This window comes from Martes martes (assembly GCF_963455335.1).
Source record: "Martes martes genome assembly, chromosome: 10".
Taxonomy (NCBI): Eukaryota; Metazoa; Chordata; class Mammalia; order Carnivora; family Mustelidae; genus Martes; species Martes martes.
The window spans coordinates 7,608,492-7,626,431 of record NC_137898.1 but is presented as its reverse complement, the minus strand read 5'-3'; the positions used below and the strand labels follow the sequence as shown (position 1 = coordinate 7,626,431).

The 17,940-nt window shown below is 58.2% G+C and overlaps 1 protein-coding gene across 1 annotated transcript; it reads left to right on the top strand.

The window, feature by feature from the left end:
* Positions 1 to 2,560: 2,560 nt before the first annotated feature.
* On the top strand, positions 2,561 to 17,668 carry SLC22A11 (solute carrier family 22 member 11; the record flags this gene model as incomplete). The annotated part of the gene is made up of 10 exons (XM_080817249.1): positions 2,561 to 2,953; positions 4,207 to 4,310; positions 7,290 to 7,444; positions 7,546 to 7,714; positions 9,120 to 9,243; positions 10,255 to 10,370; positions 12,751 to 12,965; positions 14,040 to 14,148; positions 14,551 to 14,757; positions 16,174 to 17,668. The coding sequence occupies 10 exons, from the start codon at positions 2,561 to 2,563 to the stop codon at positions 16,235 to 16,237; spliced, it is 1,656 nt and encodes a 551-aa protein (XP_080673375.1). The 3' UTR covers positions 16,238 to 17,668.
* Positions 17,669 to 17,940: the final 272 nt, after the last annotated feature.

Below are 17,940 nucleotides of genomic sequence, written 5' to 3'. Positions count from 1 at the left end.
CAGCAGGTGGCGGCACAGCTGCACCAAGCCCTGCCCCCAAGCAGCCCCAGAAAAACCGAAAACCCAAATTTAAAAATTCCTTGGCCTGAGAGCCCACAGTCAGTTGGAGATTCCGGGAGCCTTCTGGCAAATCTGGGAGGTTTGACCTTCTGCTGTAAGCAAAGCCTACGGGCGTCCATGACAAGCAAAGGGCAGCGGAGAAGAGAAAATTTTTTACGCATATGGAAGGAGACAGAGACAAAAATTCGTTTTCCAAGTGAGGCCAGGGTGGGTCCCAGCCACCAGAATCAGCGGGGGGGGGGGGGGGGGTTGGGTGGGGGGGGGCTTATTTTTAAATGCAAATTCTGGGGCCTCCCTTTGTGGCAGGACCTGGGAAATGGCATTTAGAATGCCAGCACTCCTGCCGTTTCTGACCCCTGCTCAGGTTTGAGCCGGGCTGTCACCAACATGGCAACACCTCCTGGCATGGGCCAGAAATCAGGGGCCGGAGATGGGAGGCCTCAAAGTCACTGCCCCCCGGGGGCCAGGCCTTCCCTTGTGAAGATGCTATTTGCACAAACATGGCATAAAGCCCAGTTCTTTCCATGTGAGATTCAGCCTTGGGGCTTCTGGACTAGGGAGGGCTGTGCCCAATCGGCCCCTCGCTCATGGCCTCCTGCTCTAATTTGGGTTGGTTCTCTCTCCACCTCTCTCTACTCACTATTTTAAAATTCATAAGGAGGGGCACCTGGGTGGCTCCGTTGGTTAAGCGTCTGCCTTCGGCTCGAGTCATGATCTCAGGGTCCTGGGATCGAGTCCCATGTTGGGCTCCCCACCCAGCAGGGAGTCTGCTTCTTTCTCTCATAAACAAATAAATAGAAATCAATAAAATAATATAACCTTAAAAATAAAGAAAATCTTAAATAAAATAAAACCATAAACAAATTAAGTAAATAAATAAAACCTTAAAAAATAAAATGAAATTCATAATGAATTCTTGCCACCAGAGCCAGCTCTGAAATCCAGACCCAGACCCCAGCCCCCGCTCCGCGGCCCCCTGGCTGGGTGTCACAGTGGCCGGATTCTCCAAGCCTCTGGGAAGCTCAGGGTCCAGATGCCTACCCCCACCTCACCCACGCTTCTAGCACTCGTGAGACTTCTCTCCAGAACTGACTCAGCCCATTCCTCTCCTAGCCTGGGAGATGACTTCTGGCTCCCCGGCTGGCCCTAAGTCTGATGGCAATCCTGAACTCCAGCCTTTTGCTGGGATCTGGTCCATGACGGGCCAGAGACCACATGGCAGCCGGCCAGGGGCCTCACAGAGAGCTCTGGCTTTGGTGTCTTGTTCTAATCCCCACGCTGCTGTGTTACCTGGGGCAAGCTGCCTGCCTTCTCTGAGCCTCAGTTTCCTTGTCTGGAGGAATTAGCACCAAGGGCTCAAGGGCTGCTATGAAGAGAGAAGGAGAGGGTTCGGACTGCACGGTCAGCACAGAGCCGGACACACACAGCAAGCCCCCAGTGCCAGGAGCAGCTGCTACTAAGAGGCTCAGTCTAGGTGGGGTACTGGGGACGGGGCTGCCTTCACCCCTCCTCAAGCCAGGCTGGGCTAGAATTAGACCCTGGGTCAGGGAGGTATGGCTTCACTCACTTTCCTAGTCTGCACACCTGCTCAGCTCCAGGCCCAAGAGGGGCTTCGAATGGATGTCAGGGGATCACAGCCCTGCTTTCCACCTGGGGGAGCTTCCAGTCTAATAAGTGCAACCTGGAACCTGGAAATAGAAGCTTCCCAAAATAGTGAGTCTGCAAGCTGGTCTCCCGGGCTGCCTGACCGGAGGGAATGAGCCCAGGCCTGGGCCCTCCTGGTGCTGGGAGCCCACCTGCTTCCCTGCAGCCTGCGGGGGTGGGGACAGCTACAGAGGACCCTGCCCAGTCCCCCACCTCTGTGCTGTAGCCAAATGGCCTGAATCTTCGTCCAGCACGGCTGAAACTCAGGCCGTTACCTGATTTAAAGAGCCACACGAGAAGGACCTGAAAGTTTCATTTAGGAATGTGAGCAGACCCCCAGCAGAGAGCTGCCAAAGCCTCCCTCAGTAGCTGGACCTGACTTTCCTGCCCAGGATCTCACACTGAGATTGAACTTTAACCAAGGTCACCGCCGGGTGCCACTTCCCTCCACTACAGGAGCTCAGTAACATCACAGTTTAGTGAGTCCCTTTTTTTTTTTTTTTCCTTTTTCCACACCTGCTTGATCTTTTACTCTTGGTGCTGGTGAACCAGAGCGCCTCGGAGGCCCCAGGCAGCCTGGGGACAGTGAGCTTTGTCCCTGATGTCCGCTCTCCAGAGGGGTGGGGCACCCAAGCGTCATTCCCTGAAACAGGGTAAGGGGGAGTTTCTTCAAAGCATCTGGGGCATCTCAGGACTGACTCTACTGACCAGTTGCGAGCCTGCTCTCCCAACCAGCTGCAGGCTAGCGAGGGCAGAAGGCCTGATGGCCCAGGGTTCCGGCAGCTGCTAGTGGTTCGGATACTCGCGGGCTCCCTGACCTCTGGGACAGCTGCCCTGGCCACCTGCGGCTCTGCCCATGGCCTTTGCCGAGCTCCTGGAGCGAGCAGGGGGAGTGGGCCTCTTCCAGGCCCTGCAAGTCCTCACTCTCCTCCTTCCCTCCATCTTGGTGCCCTCGCAAATGCTCATAGAGAACTTCCTGGCCGCCGTCCCAGGCCACCGCTGCTGGGTCCCCATGCTGGACAATAGCTCCGAGGCCCCCGCAAACCTCAGCTCTGAGGACCTCCTGACCATCTCCATCCCACCAGGCCTCAACCGTGAGCCACACCAGTGTCGCCGCTTCCGCCAACCACAGTGGCAGCTCCTGGACCCCAACGCCACGGCCACCAACTGGAGCGAGGCTGCCACGGAGCCGTGCGTGGACGGCTGGGTCTACGACCACAGCACCTTCACCTCTACCATCGTGTCGGAAGTAAGGGCCTCCCCCCTGCTGACCCCACGGCTCTCTGACCCGGCCTCCCAGGGATGGCTGCCCACCCATGCCTGGAAGGATTGTACTGTTCCCGCCAGCGGTATTGAATTAGATGCGACTTGCTCAACACGTGCTGGCCCGGACCCTGATCCGAGGCCCGAGTTCTAGGATAAGCAGGAAGACTTTGAGGAGCTTTAGAATTGGTCACCCTTTAACCCTGCAGGAAAGGGAGAGTGACAGGCACTGTTCTAGAGGCTTTCCCCCTAGTCTCACTCCGAGCTCACGAGCGGGGGGGCCTTGTCTGCATCTGGGAAGGAACAAAGAGAAGCAGAGTGAGGGAGATAAGTTGGCCAGGACACACAGCTCACACACTCCAGCAGCCGCCTCAGCCCCCGGTTGCCGGAAGCTGGGTCTCCATCACGGCCTGTTCTGCGGCTACACAGGAGGAAAGCAGGTCCTGGGAGCGGGGCTGAGAGGCAGGTGGGGAAGACCTCTCTGGAGGGGAGACCTGCATGAGGAGACAAGGACGGTGCAGAGAGAGCTCCGCGGGGACAGAAGTCCAGGTCTGGGGTGCAGAAGGAGGTCCACTGTGTGTGGGCACAAGGAGTTAGGGGCCAGGCCACAATGCAGGGATCTGCTTGGCATTTTCCAGTGATCACTTTGCCCCGTGGGGACAGGGGGCTTCTGCTTCAGTGGTCCAGGCGAGAGAGGCCGAAACAAAGCAAAGCCATCAGGTCTTGGTGGAGGACTGTGTAGTGGGGGGTCTTCGAGCCATGGATGCCTGGACCTGGGCAGGAGCACTCAGAAATTAGAGTCGCACGTACTCAGCCCTCTCTGCTCATCCCGGCGGCCCTTCGAGGGAAGCAGCTGCACGGCCCGCCTTCTGCATGAGAAACCGGGCTCAGCAGGTGCAGAAAAACCCCGGGCTCACCCAGCCAGCCACAGGGTTAGAACCGCAGCCTGTGGTTCAGCCACCGCACTCCGCTGCCCACCCCCATGCACCCAGAGCGGCCGAGTCATGTGCGTGCCATGCAGCTGGCTGGGAGGACAGAGTGGAGTCCCCCCACCCCACCCCGCAACCCCAGCACACCCAGTTCCATCTCTATCGCCTGGCCCGAGGGACACCACCCCCAGGACCCAGGCTGACCAGGTGCTCCTGGCTGGGAACTCCCAACGTGGGTCTCCCTCTGCCACCCAGGCCCCACTATTCTGTGTCCCCTGAGCCCAGCTGCTGTGCCCTCCTTCTCTTCCAGTGGGACCTAGTGTGTGACAACCAGGGCCTGAAGCCCATGGGCCAGTCCATCTACATGGCTGGTGTCCTGCTGGGGTCCGTCTCTTGGGGCTTCCTCTCTGACCGGTGAGTACCTTCACTCCCCATCAGCTTCTCCTTGACAGAATGAGCACCATGGGGACAGAAGTACAGAAATGGACCATGAACATCCACGTTCCTTACGAGACAGAACTCTCTGGGTCTAGACGAGAGTCCCAGGTCCCCAGGGAGCAGGGACGGCCAAGAATCCCAAGCCAGATTAAGCTACATTGTGCGGGATCCCCTCAAACACCAGGCTCTCTCCTTTGGAGACACCAACTTTCCTGGGCACCTATTGTGTGCCAGGCGCTGGTCAGCCCTGTCCTCAGGGAGCCCATAGTCCCCTCTTCCTCCTCCTCCTTCTTCTTCTAAAAGATTTTATTTATTTATTTCAGAGAGAGAGAGAGAGAGAGAGCACATGTGAGTGAGCTTGAGTGGGGGGTGGGGGGTGAAGGGCAGAGAGAGGGAGAAGCAGGCACCAGGGAGCTTATGCTGAGCTGGGAGCCGGATGCGGGACTCAATCTCAGGACCCAGGATCATGACCTGAGCTGAAGGCAGACACCTGACCTACAGAGCCACCCAGGTGCCCCCACTTCTTTCTTCTAACTCCAAGTACTTGGCCCGCTGTGAACTAGAAATCCTCCTCCTCTGGCTCCTCCCCCTTGTGAGGTGGTGCCCCCCAGGACCTAGCCCCGCCCCTTCTCTTGGCCACTGCCCCCAGGACCCAGCCCCGCCCCTTCTCTTGGCCACTGCCCCCCCCCCACCAACCCCGACTTGAGGTTCCACGTGGAGGAGCATTTGCCTCACATTTGCTGGGGCCAATGCGGACCTCGTGACCCCCACCGCCCCCCCAACCCATCGGCACCAGACTCCATCTGGGAAACTGCCCCCCACGCCCCCACCCCCTGCCCATGGCATACCCCTAACCATGGGAGCCAGCGCTGGTCTCCTGCCCTCCCCTGCAGATCCAGCCCCAGGCCCCTCTCCTCCATACCCTCCCCTTGCCCAAGCCACCTGCCTCTCCGGCCTGGGGCAGGCCCTGGCCCCCTCGAGGGTCTCTTTCCTCCATTTGGAGTGACTTTGCGAAATCCTCTGTGTGGATCTGGTTGATGCCAGCCTGAGGTCCTCCAGGGCCACCGCACTGAGGACAGTTCCTGCCCCCCCACCCCCTCCACCTCGGCTTGGCCCTTGGCTTCTCCCCCACACCCATGCAGGCCCTTCCTGGGGCGCCCTTGGCATCCTGGCTGCAGAGCTCGGAGGGGGCCCATGGCCAGTGGCTGGTGACTGAGCCTCGCTCTGACAGTTGTCCCCCTGGTCTCTTTGTGCCCGGCACGCAGACCTCAACCCCAGGCAGCCTCTTTCCACCACAGGCGGGAGGCCCCAGCAGGGCCTCGGGACCCCCGCCCTGGCCTCCGGCACCGTGGGTCCCCTGGTCGTGCCTTCTGTCCTTACTCACTGCACCTACTCTAACAGTGCTCACTCGCTCACTCCCTCGCTGGTCAACTGGGGGCGTCCCCCAGGGACATAGCTCCCAGAAGGCAGGGGCACGGCATCCCCAGGTCCCCAGCATCCAGCACGTGGCAGGCACCCAATCCTTATTCAGTGAATGCACGAACAGCTTCCCGACTTTCTCCGCACCCTGCGGGCTCTGGGTCTGGCCCCTGGGTTCCCATCCCCACCTTTCTTTCCCTGGTTCCCTAGAAGGCGGGTATGCTGTTTCCCATGTCTCCTCTTCTTCCTGTTCTGGGGACCTGGCTCTGTCTGTGGGGCTGTTGTGGGTTAATCACACGAAGGGCATCAATCACAGACAGACCTTAGGCGGGGCGGGTGGTGGTGTGGGCTCCTCCTGTTGTGGCTCTGCTACCATCATCATCGGTGGGCCTTAGTTAATCCTGAGCATGGGGCGGGGGGGCAGCAGGGAAGGACGTGGTCCAGGTGGCACTTTCAGAGGACAGCTGCCATGCGGCTCTGGCTCATTCCCCCCGGGGCTGTCCATGCCGGGAGCCAAATCACCATCAGTCTGCAGCCTACCCAGGGAGCCTGGCGTCAGGGCCCGGTATCGGCATCCAGCCCTCACGCTGGGTCTGGGCCACATGTCCTTGTTCCTGGGCACTGCTCAGACAGGCTGGCCAACCATCGCCCGAATCTCTCCCATCGGACCGACGCACGCTTTGGCCAAATGCAGGCCGTGGTTTGGGCTAAGCCACCCTTGGGGTGGGTGTGCAGGTAGATGTCCGAGGGCCCGACACGGGTGGTCTCACGGGAGCTCTGGTCCCCGTGCTGGCCGGCTTGCCCAAGGCCACGTGCGCTCAACCCCCGGGCGCGCCGCCTCCTTGCTCGGCATCACGGTTTTCACGGCTCTGTAAGGCCGTCATCACGCACACCCCCATTGCACAGACGGGGGAACTGTGGCTCAGAGACATTGAGTCCTGTGCCCAAGGTCACCCAGGCAGGACACAGCTGGGCTCAAACCCAGGCTTCTGATCCCAAAGCCCATCTTTGTTCAGTTTTTATTTAAATTCCATTTGGTTAACATGCATTGTACTATGAGTCTCAGGTATACAAAACAGTGATTCAACCAAAGCCTGTTCTTTTTTTTTTTTTTTTTTTAGATTTTATTTATTTATTTGAGAGAGAGAGTGAGTGAGTGAGAGAGAGAGAGTGAGTGATTGAGAGAGAGAGCACAAGCAGGGAGCCCAATGCGGGGCTCGATCCCGGGACCCTGAGATCATGACCTGAGCTAAAGGCAGACACTTAACTGACTGAGCCACCTGGGCGCCCAGAGCCCATACTTCACCCTAAGGTGACGTTGGCCCTGAGATCCAAGCGTCTGCCATTTTTATAACAAGCAACACTTGGAGCCCGCTCCTGGGAGATCCGCGGTGGGGAGCAGGCGCTGTCTGCACCGAGGGGCCTCAACAGGTGCCCCACCCTCTCGAACCCTCCTTTCCCTTGAAGCACCTGCCCCCAGGCCCAAGTCTCCAGCGCCCCTCTCCAGGCCCCCACGGTGCTTGTGTCCCGATCCAGGTTCGGGCGGAAGCCGGTGCTGAGCTGGTGCTGCCTGCATGTGGCTTTGGCCAACACTGGCACCCTCTTCGCTCCCAATTTCCTCATCTACTGTGGCCTCCGGTTCCTGAGCGCTCTTGGAGTGGCTGGCATCATCATGATCCCGGTGATTCTCAGTGAGTCCCTGCCTCGGCGATACCTGCCATGATGGGTGGGGAGGGGACAGGGCCCGAGGCCACCGAGTGGGCCTTACCTGCCTGTCTGCGTCACGTTTCAGTGGTGGAGTGGACCACAACCCGCAGGAGGGCCGTCACCGTAACAGTGCTGGGATGCTCCTATAGCCTGGGCCAGATGGCCCTGGGGGCCTTGGCCTTCACCCTGAAGGACTGGCGGGCTCTCCAGACGGCCGTATCGATGCCCTTCTTTGCCATCTTCCTGATCTCCTGGTTGGTACAGTGTGAGACCTTTGCCCTTGGGGAGGACGTCACTCACTTGGAGGGCCAGGGTGCCCCTCAGCCCCACCACCCTGGCCGGCCGTGGATCCCAAGGGGCTGAGAGCCACGGAGGGCAACGATGTGTGCGGAGCCCCTGCTTAGGAGAAACATCTCGGGGGTTCAGAGTTCCGGGGTGGGCATTTTAGCCCAAGGTATGAGGCTCCCATCTGGCCAGCTGGCCCCCAGGTCTTCCCCTTCTCAGCCCCAGCTGCCCCCACCGGTCGGACCCCTCCCTTCACATCACTGGCCCGACCACCTGCAGATACCTGGGTCAGTGCGGACTGGTACTGGATATGAAAAGATACAATTACCACGGTTATTTGCCGTAACATGCCCTGAGATCTGGAAACACGTGCTTGGGTAAGGGACAGGGAAACAGACACAAACTCATGACCCCGGATGTTCTGTCGTGTCTGTGAACCGGGGCTGAGTACACCTGTACCCCGTAAGCCTGCTGCGCGGTACAGAGAGTAGCAAGGACTCATTCATTCCTTCTTCAGCATTTACTGCCCCGTGCCAGACGCAGTTTTAGGTCATGGAGACACATCAGCAAAGAAAACAGATCAAAAGCCACTGACTACGCAGAGTTTTAGCACAGCAACAGAATCAGTAAGCAAGGAGGAAGATATCCCATAATCACACTTAATCGGCCCCTCTGGTCACCTGTGTTGGGTGCGTCCCAGGTGCTGTTGGTTATACCAGATGTGTATTCGCTTCTTCTAACGAGGAAGGTGATACAATGACCGCCATTTTCAGGTGAGGGACTGAGGCCCAGAGAGGTTCAGTGACTTGCCCCAGGCCACACAGCTGGTAAGCGCCAGAGGCAGGATTTGAACCCAGGCAGGCTGGCTCTTCGAACCACTGCGCTTCCCTGCAAACAGGGCTGAGCCCCTCCAGGCTGGGTAAACGCCAGACCTTTTCACCCAGGAGATGACTCTCCCTGCCATTTCCCTGAGGCTGGGAAGAAGCAGGCTACTTTTAAAGAAAAGTTCTGGCTGGGGATGTTCATGTGTGTGTGTGTGTGTGTGTGTGTTAACTTCAGTACACTGTGCACTGTCACAGAAATGGGCTCCGCATCACCGTAGTCCCGGGCAGCCCGTGCACTGACCACGCGTGAGTCCCTGGCTGCTGGGAAGCCAGACGGGGTTGCACAGGGGAAAGAGGGCGGCCGGGCATGGGGACCCAGCTTTTCTCTGGAGCTGTGGGGGCCTGCCAGTCTCCCGCCCTGGCACCAGCAGTGCCGAGGGGAGAGCAGCTGGCTGCCGTCTCTCTCCCGCTGCTGCTGGGGGAGCGGCTGCCCGCATCCCCCTCCCAACCTGGCGAGGAGGGCCCAGGTAAGCATCTGGGTCTTTACCAGGTGGCTGCCGGAGTCTGCCCGCTGGCTGATTATCACGGGCAAACCAGAACAAGCACTCCAGGAGCTCAGAAAAGTGGCCAGGATAAACGGCCACAAGGAAGCCACCACATCACTGACCGTCGAGGTGAGAGCCCCTGTTTGTGACCCGGAATGTGGGACATGGTAGGGAGATGACAGCCACAGATGTCTTATCGCCAACTTCACCACTGCCCATTCCGGCGACAGAAGTGACATCCCATCCCCAGCTGGCTTGTCAGGGGCTTTCAACCACGTGCATTGCATGGTGACCTCACAGGGCTTCTCGGTGTTTTGGAGGGAAACTGGATGTGCTGCTCAGGTGGTGATTCTTTCAAGGAAGCAGGTGTGGGAGGACGTGCAGTAGAAACAAGAAAACTCAGCCTGGGGTTGGGAGGATCAGGGAAGGCTTCCAGGAGGAGGTGAGCAGACCAAGAGTGAGCTGAACACAGGGCCGTCAGGGCCCAGAGGTGCAGGAAGAATCTGAATGGGCCCTTGTGTACAGTGAGGAGCCCGTGTGGCTGGGGTACGAGGCAGACCCTGGCGCCAGCCATGGCGGGCAAGGCGGGTGGTCGGGTTTGCCTAGGAACTGCCGAGAGTAGCATGTAGCCCGCAGCTAAGAGAGTCAGAGCTGGGACACAAGACTGACTCCCTGGCTCAGAGTAGGGGGTCCCTGTCTGCAAAAGGGAGCTCTGCCGGCGGTGGGGGGCCGACTGCAGTGGGGGGCCAGAGAGAGATCTTTCTTTCTCTTTCTTTCTTTTTTTTGTTTATTTACTTGACAGACAGAGATCCCAAGTAGGCAGAGAGGCAGGCAGAGAGAGAGAGGAGGAGGCAGGCCCCCGGCTGAGCAGAGAGCCCGATGCGGGGGCTCGATCCCAGGACCCTGGGATCATGTCCTGAGCCAAAGGCAGAGGTTTTAACCCACTGAATCACCCAGGCGCCCTGAGAGAGATCTTTCTGTTTCCATGTTCCCGCTCCTACCCCCAGGCTTTCCAGTTTCCAGAAGCCAAGGCTGGGCTCCTCCCATCACTCTGCCCATCTGGATGCCATTCCCTGGCTTGGGGGCGGGGCGGGGCCAATGCCCCCACCCCCACCCCACTGTGTCCTGTTCTCACTGCAGGTGCTCACGGCCAGCATGGAGGAGGAGGTGGCCTCTGTGAAGGCCCGCAGGTCGGTGCTGGACCTGTTTCTTGTGCCCACGCTCCGCTGGAGAAGCTGCAGTATGTTCCTGGTGAGGTACGCACCCTGGTCATCCCTCCCAGGGCCGGGGCTGAGCCGGGAGGCTGGCGGCGTCCGTGGGGCCGCCCGATGGTCCGTGGAGGCCGGCGGCCAGGGCCATGCAAGTGGTCACCCGAGGCAGGACGAAAGACATGGAAGTTTATTGAATTCGCTGCAAGGGAGCGGCAGGCAGGACAGCAGAGGAGACACTGTCTGCCAGGAGGCAGCTGGGTTGGGGGGGGGGGGGGACTGTAGTTATGGGGGAGGGGAAGAGGTAGGGAACGAGTGGAATGTTCCTTTCTTGCTAACAGTGCCCAGTTGCAAGCAGCCAGCGGGTCAGCGAGTGGCTGTTCTGAGGTGGGTCCCGATGGGTCTGTTTGCTTTCAGCCAGGCGGTCTTGTTGTTGGCTCTTCTACTTTCCTGTGGCTTCCACCGCTCAAGTTCATCGCTTCAAAACGGCCTCGGTCATTTCCGGGGTGGGGATGGGGGACAGCTCCTGCGCGGCCGGAAACACCTTTCTGCTCCGGAGAGGCAGCTCCCCCAGGAGGCGGGAGTCCCAGCCAGCACTGGGGAGGGGCTACGGGGGCTCCTTTGGGAAGCCAGCTGAAGGTCAGGGACAGGGGCACGCTGAAGCCCAGGCTGGAGGTGAGCCTATGTCCCTAGAGCTTGGGGCACCCGAGTTCATCTACACCCCCCGCCCCTGGGACAGCAGGGCCCAGCCGGGCAGGTAACTTGCCCAAGATGACAGAACAGGCATTTGAACCTCGGCTGAGCCCCCTCCTTGCCCGCTGCAGCCCCTCAGGACCCACATTGAGGACGGACTCCCCAGCAGGCCCCCTCTTGGCACCCCCATAGGCACCTGGGAGCAGGAGAAGGCCCCTAGTAAAACAAATTCGGTTCAAGTGACTTGCAGGGAGCATACTGACAAGTGAGGGTCAGGTTTGATGAAGACGGGATCTTGAAACTAAAGATTGGGAAAATGTTTTATTTTTGCTATATTTAACCACATATGGATTCCAATGGCAAATATTTGCTACACCTTAGAGAATGGATCAAATGCTTTTTTTTTTTTTTTTCCCCCTGGCTTACGTTTTTTTTCTGACAAATGAAAAGGAGTGCCTGGTGCTGGGAATGTGGAGGGGGCCATTCTTTCAAAACCTTCAAGGCTTCCTCCATGCTCCCAGGAGCCCCCCCTCTGCATCCCTTGTTATTCAGATCACAGGCTGGGAAGCCGCTAACCTGGTGGGTTTCTAGGCTTCTACCATTAACCCCTTTGGTGGGTCGGCTGCTTTGAGCCGGAGCTGAGCCCCTCCCCCACGGGGCTTCCACAAACTTCGAGAAAGGCCGGGGACTGCAACTTTAGTCTACAGCTGGTATCTTGCTGCCTTGCTGAGTGCTACACTTTGGGGTGTGGCCCAAGGGGAGTGTCCGTGAAGCCGGGCTGGGGACCGATTTGAAAAGTGGTAGCAAATAATTTCACATCGTGGCCATCACTGGACCCAGATTTAATCTCCAAACTGCGGAAATCCCACTATTCTAGGTTCAGCTTTGGCTACTGGGGAGCCTGGGGGGTCTGTGGCAGGGCAATCTGTCCCGTGTCCACTCCCTACCCCTCCACCCCACTCACCCTCCCGCCAGCAGACTTGGGGTACAGGTCAGTAAGCGGGAAGTTCATTGCAGAGGGCTCTTGGGATCCCTTCCTGTGGATGGGATGGGGAGGCTAGGGCGGGGCAGGGGAGCAGAGGGGAGGGAAGCAAGCGGATGGGGCAGGGGAGCTGTCCCAGGGGTACAGGCACTGCAGCACCCCCCACAAGCCTATGGAGGGCTCAAGGAGCTGGGGTGACCCTTTTGAGCCGTCCCTCTGGCCTATGTCATGAGATGATCTCCCCAGCTGAGAGGCAGCATTCCCAGAGGCTGGGAAAGGATCTTTCTTTTGGGACAACACAGCCCACCTCATTCTACAATGAACCCATTTTTCAGGATAAAGAAACTCGAATCCAGGGAGGGGCAGAGACCTGCCCAGGTTCATGGCCACTAGAGCTAGGGCCAGGTCATGGTTCTGGCCGCGACTGGAAGCAAAGCCAGAGAATGCTAGGGGCAGACCTGAAGCTCGGCTTGACCCACAGAGCCTCATCAGCCTGGAGAGTTACGTGTCCCCCTCGGGCTGGTGGCCGACTGGTGGCCGGGAGCCTGAGAGGTGACTGCCTAAGGCGGAATGAATGAAGCCTGCCCTTTCTCTCCTGGGTCAGTCCCACTCTCGAGAGACTGTCCAACATCCAACAGGCTTTTTGGGGTCCGGTAGTGACCTGCTCAAGACAGCCTGTGCCCCTGGGGACAGCCCAGGTGTGTGCCCTCTCCTGTGTGTGGCAGGGATCTGATTTCTGGCTTTGCCCTGCAGTTTCTCCCAAATGATCTCCTACTACGGGCTGGTCCTCGACCTGCAAAACCTGGGGAGTGACATCTTCCTCCTCCAGGTCCTCTTTGGAGCTGTGGACTTACTGGGCCGGGCCACCACCACTTTCTTGCTCAGCCTCCTGGGTCACCGCATGACGCTGGCCAGCTTCCAGGCCATGGCTGGCCTCTCCATCCTGGCCAACATCTTCGTCCCACAAGGTGAGGCAGGGCGGGTGGCCTGAGGGGGGTGAGCGGCTGAGAGACTGGTGCACTGGCCTCCTGGGGTCCTTCCCCTCTCCTGCCGCCTAGCCCAGCACCCCTGCAGCCCTGTGTGCAAGCTATGCCCAAGCCTACACCTGCCACATCACCTCAGGCTTCGAATCCCCCCATCGATCCCCCACCACTCCCCTAAGGCGACCGAAGTTCAGGGAGGTGAAGCTGGGTGCCTCAGGTCCCTCAGCTAGCCAGTGACCGGTCCGGGGCTGGGACCAGGCTTCAAGCCCGAGGCTGGTCCAGAGGTGGGAGGAGGGGCCGGGAAAGCTGCTGGACGCTCTAGGTTGCTTGAAGTGAGGCAGGAGCACCAAGCCTGGGAAACTGGGGTGTGCAGAGACTGCTGGCAAGGGCCCCGTGGCCCCGTCTTACTCTTTTCTTTCTGAATGAAGCTCTAATGCCCCGAAAAACCCTCTCAGTCTCCATTTATGGCTCAAAGCAGGACGGTGGGTGGGAGGGCGGGGACCCCAAGTTCTGGGCTGAGAGCGAAATGGGGAGGGAGGCAGAGGGACGACCTCCCAAACAAGGCAGTGCTCGGGGAAAATTTGCCACGACAGGTGTGTGACAGTTCATGAGACTCATCAGTACAGTGTGTGGGAGGAAAAGCTAAGGCAGGGCTTGGCTCCCTAGCGGGGGCTCCCCGCAAAAGCCAGCAGGACCAGCGTTCCCACGGGCAGACCGAGGGCAGTGTGGAGGACCTGTCATGACCCTCTCCTTCATGGAAGAACCACACCCAGGTCCCAAAGAGACTTGCCCCGGGGACACTGGAGGGAGAAGATCCCGAGAGCCAACCTTGCCCGCCCTAGGCTCGCCCACCCCAGACTGGGCTGGGTTCTGGCCCTGCCCCCCACCTCCAGCCCCCCAACTGTGATGTCATTCTGCACCCGCATCCCTGTCCACCCTGGGCAGCCTGGCACCAAGTCAGCACCATGGGGCACCTGGGCGCCGTCAAGGGCAGGGGCGTTCTGGGCTGACTGGGGACCCCGCAGGCAGACCCCACCGTCGCCATCTTCCTCTGCCCAGATTTGCAGACCGTGCGCGTGGTCTTCGCTGTGCTGGGAAAGGGATGCTTTGGCATAAGCTTAACCTCCATCAGTGTCTACAAGCCCGAGCTCTTCCCAACTACACTGCGGTAGGCTGAGCAGCTCGCTGAACCCGGGAGGGGCGGCCAGACCCCGGGGTGCACGAGAAAAGGGCGTCCCTGGAAAGGCCAGCAGGGGGGAGGGCAGAGAGGGGCTGGGCATCCAGGAACAGCGCAGCAGACCAGGAAGAATGGGGTGGGTCCTTGAGAGTCCGTGAAGGACTCTGGATTGGATGTTCTCGGAAGCAGAGGGTGGGAAAATCTAGGAGGGCTCCATGGAGGAGGTAGTGTCAGGAGACTCTGAGGGGTATACCTCCTTCAACCTAGCTTTCCTTCCCCTGGCACATCCTGGCCTAGCCAAATGCCTCCCCCTCCTCCCCACCTACCCAGTAAAGCCTCCTTCTTGAAAGTGGCAGCAGTGACGAAGGTCTGAGTCCTCCCCTCCACCCACAGGATGACAGCAGATGGCTTCCTGCAGTCGGTAGGTCGTCTAGGGGCTGTAATGGGCCCCCTAGTCAGGATGACTCGCCAGGCCGTGCCCCTGCTGGCCCCCGTCTCCTACGGTGTCATCCCCATCGCGTCCAGCCTCGTCCTCCTGTTCTTTCTCCCGGAGACCCGGGGACTCCCACTTCCTGACACCATCCAGGACCTGAAGAACCAGTGAGTGATCCTTGGCCACCCTGGGAGTAGGGCTGGGCTTCCAGGAGGTGGCTGGACAGGGCTGCAGATGTGGGGGACGGGACGGGAGAGCCCAAGGATCTGGGAGACGTGCTAGACGAAGAGGCTGGAGCTGGGCTGGGCTTGTCATCGAGATGACACCAGCAGCCTGAGTTTGCCAAGAGCCGACAGCAGCCCCGGTGCCTCGGGGCAGCGACCCAGTGGGCACAAAGGTTTGCGTATGAAACCACGTAATCACTGCTACAACACAGCCAGGAAGAGACTATTTCCAACCCTGTTTACCAGAGGCTCAGGGAGATGAAGGGACGATTCAAGGTCTCACAGGTAGAAAGCACTCGTGTCTTAGGCAAAGATGCAAAGGCTACGAACCAGACTTTGCAGCCAGACTGTTTGGGAATGAATCCCTCCTCCCCGGCCACGCACTGACCTCCCTTACCGCACTCACCCATGAGGCTGGAGCCAGCCCTGACCGCCCTAGTTCTGTCTTCCCCAAGGAATCCCAGGCCCAGACGGATCAAGAGCTCAGTTTCTGGAACATACCCTGCTACCCTCACGCCTTCCTTTGAGAGAACAGAAACGAGGGAACATTCCTCAAGTTTATTTTGTGGCCTGAATCACCACGATGCTTCCGCTTCCTCATTTGTAAAATGGGTTTAAAACAAAACGGAACAAAATGTCCACCCAAGCTCAAAGACCACTTTTTGAGTTAAAGTTATTATATTGAAACACCGAGAACAGTGCCAGGCCCACAGCGCAGGCCCCAGGCTGCTGTGAACTGGGTGAAGGGGGTCATGGGGCGGCAACAGGCCGCTGAGCAGGAACCAAGGTCATACTACTGGCTGGGGGTGCCGGGGTGGTTGAGCATCCCACTCCTGACTTGGGCTCCAGTCATGATCTCAGGGTCCTGGTGAGCCCCTCGTCGGGCTCTCCACGCCCAGCAGGGAGTCTGTTCCTCCCTCTCCCCTCTGCTCCTCCTCGATCTCTCTACCTCTCTCAAATAAATAAATAAAATCTTTTTAAAAATAGTAATACCAACAGCTGGTACTGGGGGGGGGGGCCCTTCCTGTGTCAGGAAAGCATCTCATTTAATCCCAACAACCCCACAAAGTGCTGTTGGGTCAGTTTCACTGCCAAGGAAATGAAGATACAGAGAGGTCATGTGACTTGCCCAAGGATGCTCAGCTCAGAAGCAGGGAAGATGGGACTTAACCTACTCTTTCACTTTTTTGAGCACCTACTGTTTCCAGGCGCTGTCTTGTGCTTTGGAGACACGGAGGAAAATCCATCCCTAATCTCACAGAGTTTACATGCTCATAGACTCCAACCCACAGTTCCTCCCTCCAAGCCCTCCAGCCATCTCACCACACAACACCGCTCTCTGTCTTTTGATTATTCTAGGAAATCGGCAGCGGCCAAGGGCAAGCGGCAAGAGGTGGTCATTACAGAGAGTACCTGGTTCTAGAAATTCTGCCTGCATGGAGCCCCTTTGGCTGAAGATCCCCACGAAGGGAATTACCTCTTCTCCAGTGGAGGAAGGAGGCAATTTGGAGAACCCCAAGAGCCTGGCGTGGCCGGGGCCGGGCGGCCGGGCTAAGAGGCAGCATTGAGGCTGAGGGCTGCTTTCCCACTCACTTCTGTCCCCACCTCCCCACGCAACCTCAGCTCAGCAGAGCCCGGCCCGTTGATAAGTTGTCCCCCCACCCCGCCAGGCTCCCATCTTCACACCTTCACTCAAAACTCCAGACTCGCTTCACCAAGCTGGAGGGAAGCTGCAGATTTCTCACCTCCGGGCTCCCAGAGGGGATCCTAGGACACAAATGGAAAGATCTGGACAGACCTGAGTCCCAGCCCCTCCCCCACCATTTGCAGAGTTCTCATCTGTAAAATGGAAATAATCACAGAACCTACGGGGCTGGGAGGGGCGGGGGCGCGGGTGGTGACAGGATTAACAGATCTTAGCACAGACCACAGTCCAACACGTAGAACCTGCTGCCTTTGCAGCCCGCGGGAACTACCGGGGGCCATGAGAGGCATTACAAAGCCTGCGGCATGACCCCTGGTTCCTGAGGGAGGATGTGACTGGTGTATCTGAGGAATCCCACCTATTGACAGGGGACTGAGGCCCCCTCCTCAGGAATAACAGAAATGGCCCCTGGGTACCTGATGAGAAGTGCTATTTGCTACGGGACAGTATCTACAGGAGCAGGTGGGGCAGGACTTGGATTCAGCCATTCGAGACCCTCCTGGTTTCCCTTACACATCAAGGGAACACATCACACTGGGCCTTAATTTGAAGTCTTACATCACAGGGGCACCCTTGATGTCTAACTCAAGGGGTCACCTTTGCCTAATTCACACAAAAACCCTCCTCCCTGTGCTGGTAGCAGCCCTTGTTGCTAGAACTGGGGGATCGTGGAGGCTGACCGCCTACTTTAGAGTTAAGAAAATTAAAGCTCCAAGAGGTGGAGGGATACGCTTGGAGTCACATGGTTGCGCCCTGGCCAGGCGGCCGTACTCCCAGTCCAGAGCTCCTTCCCACACACCAGGCTCCTCACATTCACCTCCAGCCCCACCCCCCCAGGCCTGACACCCACATCTGTGTCACAGAGTTACTCCCACAACCTTCCCTGAAGAGCCAGACCCTCTGGACACCTGCCCACTCTCCTTGGATGACTCAGAAGCCTCAAGCCGCAGGCTTCCCATCCACGCATCCCCATTTCCCTCCATCAAATCCAAGGCACAGCAGGCCAATCAAACACAATTCAAATAAAATCCCCTATCTGCTTAACACCCTCTGGGGGCTCATGATAAAGACCACACCTTCCCCCACCAACAGGCTTCCCTGGGTCTCTAGCCTTGCTTCACATGTAATAAAGGTTTTTAAAAATTCAAATCATATAAAGTATGTTCTTGGATCCTTGTGGAGAGAAATTGGAAATCAGTAGCAGAGAGGTATCGGGGAAACTCCTTCATACCAAACAACACACTTCTAAATAACCCCGGGGCCAAAAGAAGCCATCACAAAGGTAATTGGAAAATATTTTGAATTGAATGAAAATTTTTTTAAAAAATGACATATCAGAGTTTGTGGGATGAAACTAGAGAAGTGATTCAAGGGAAATTTATTTCGTTAAGTGATTACATTAGAAAGGAAGGAAGTCTCAA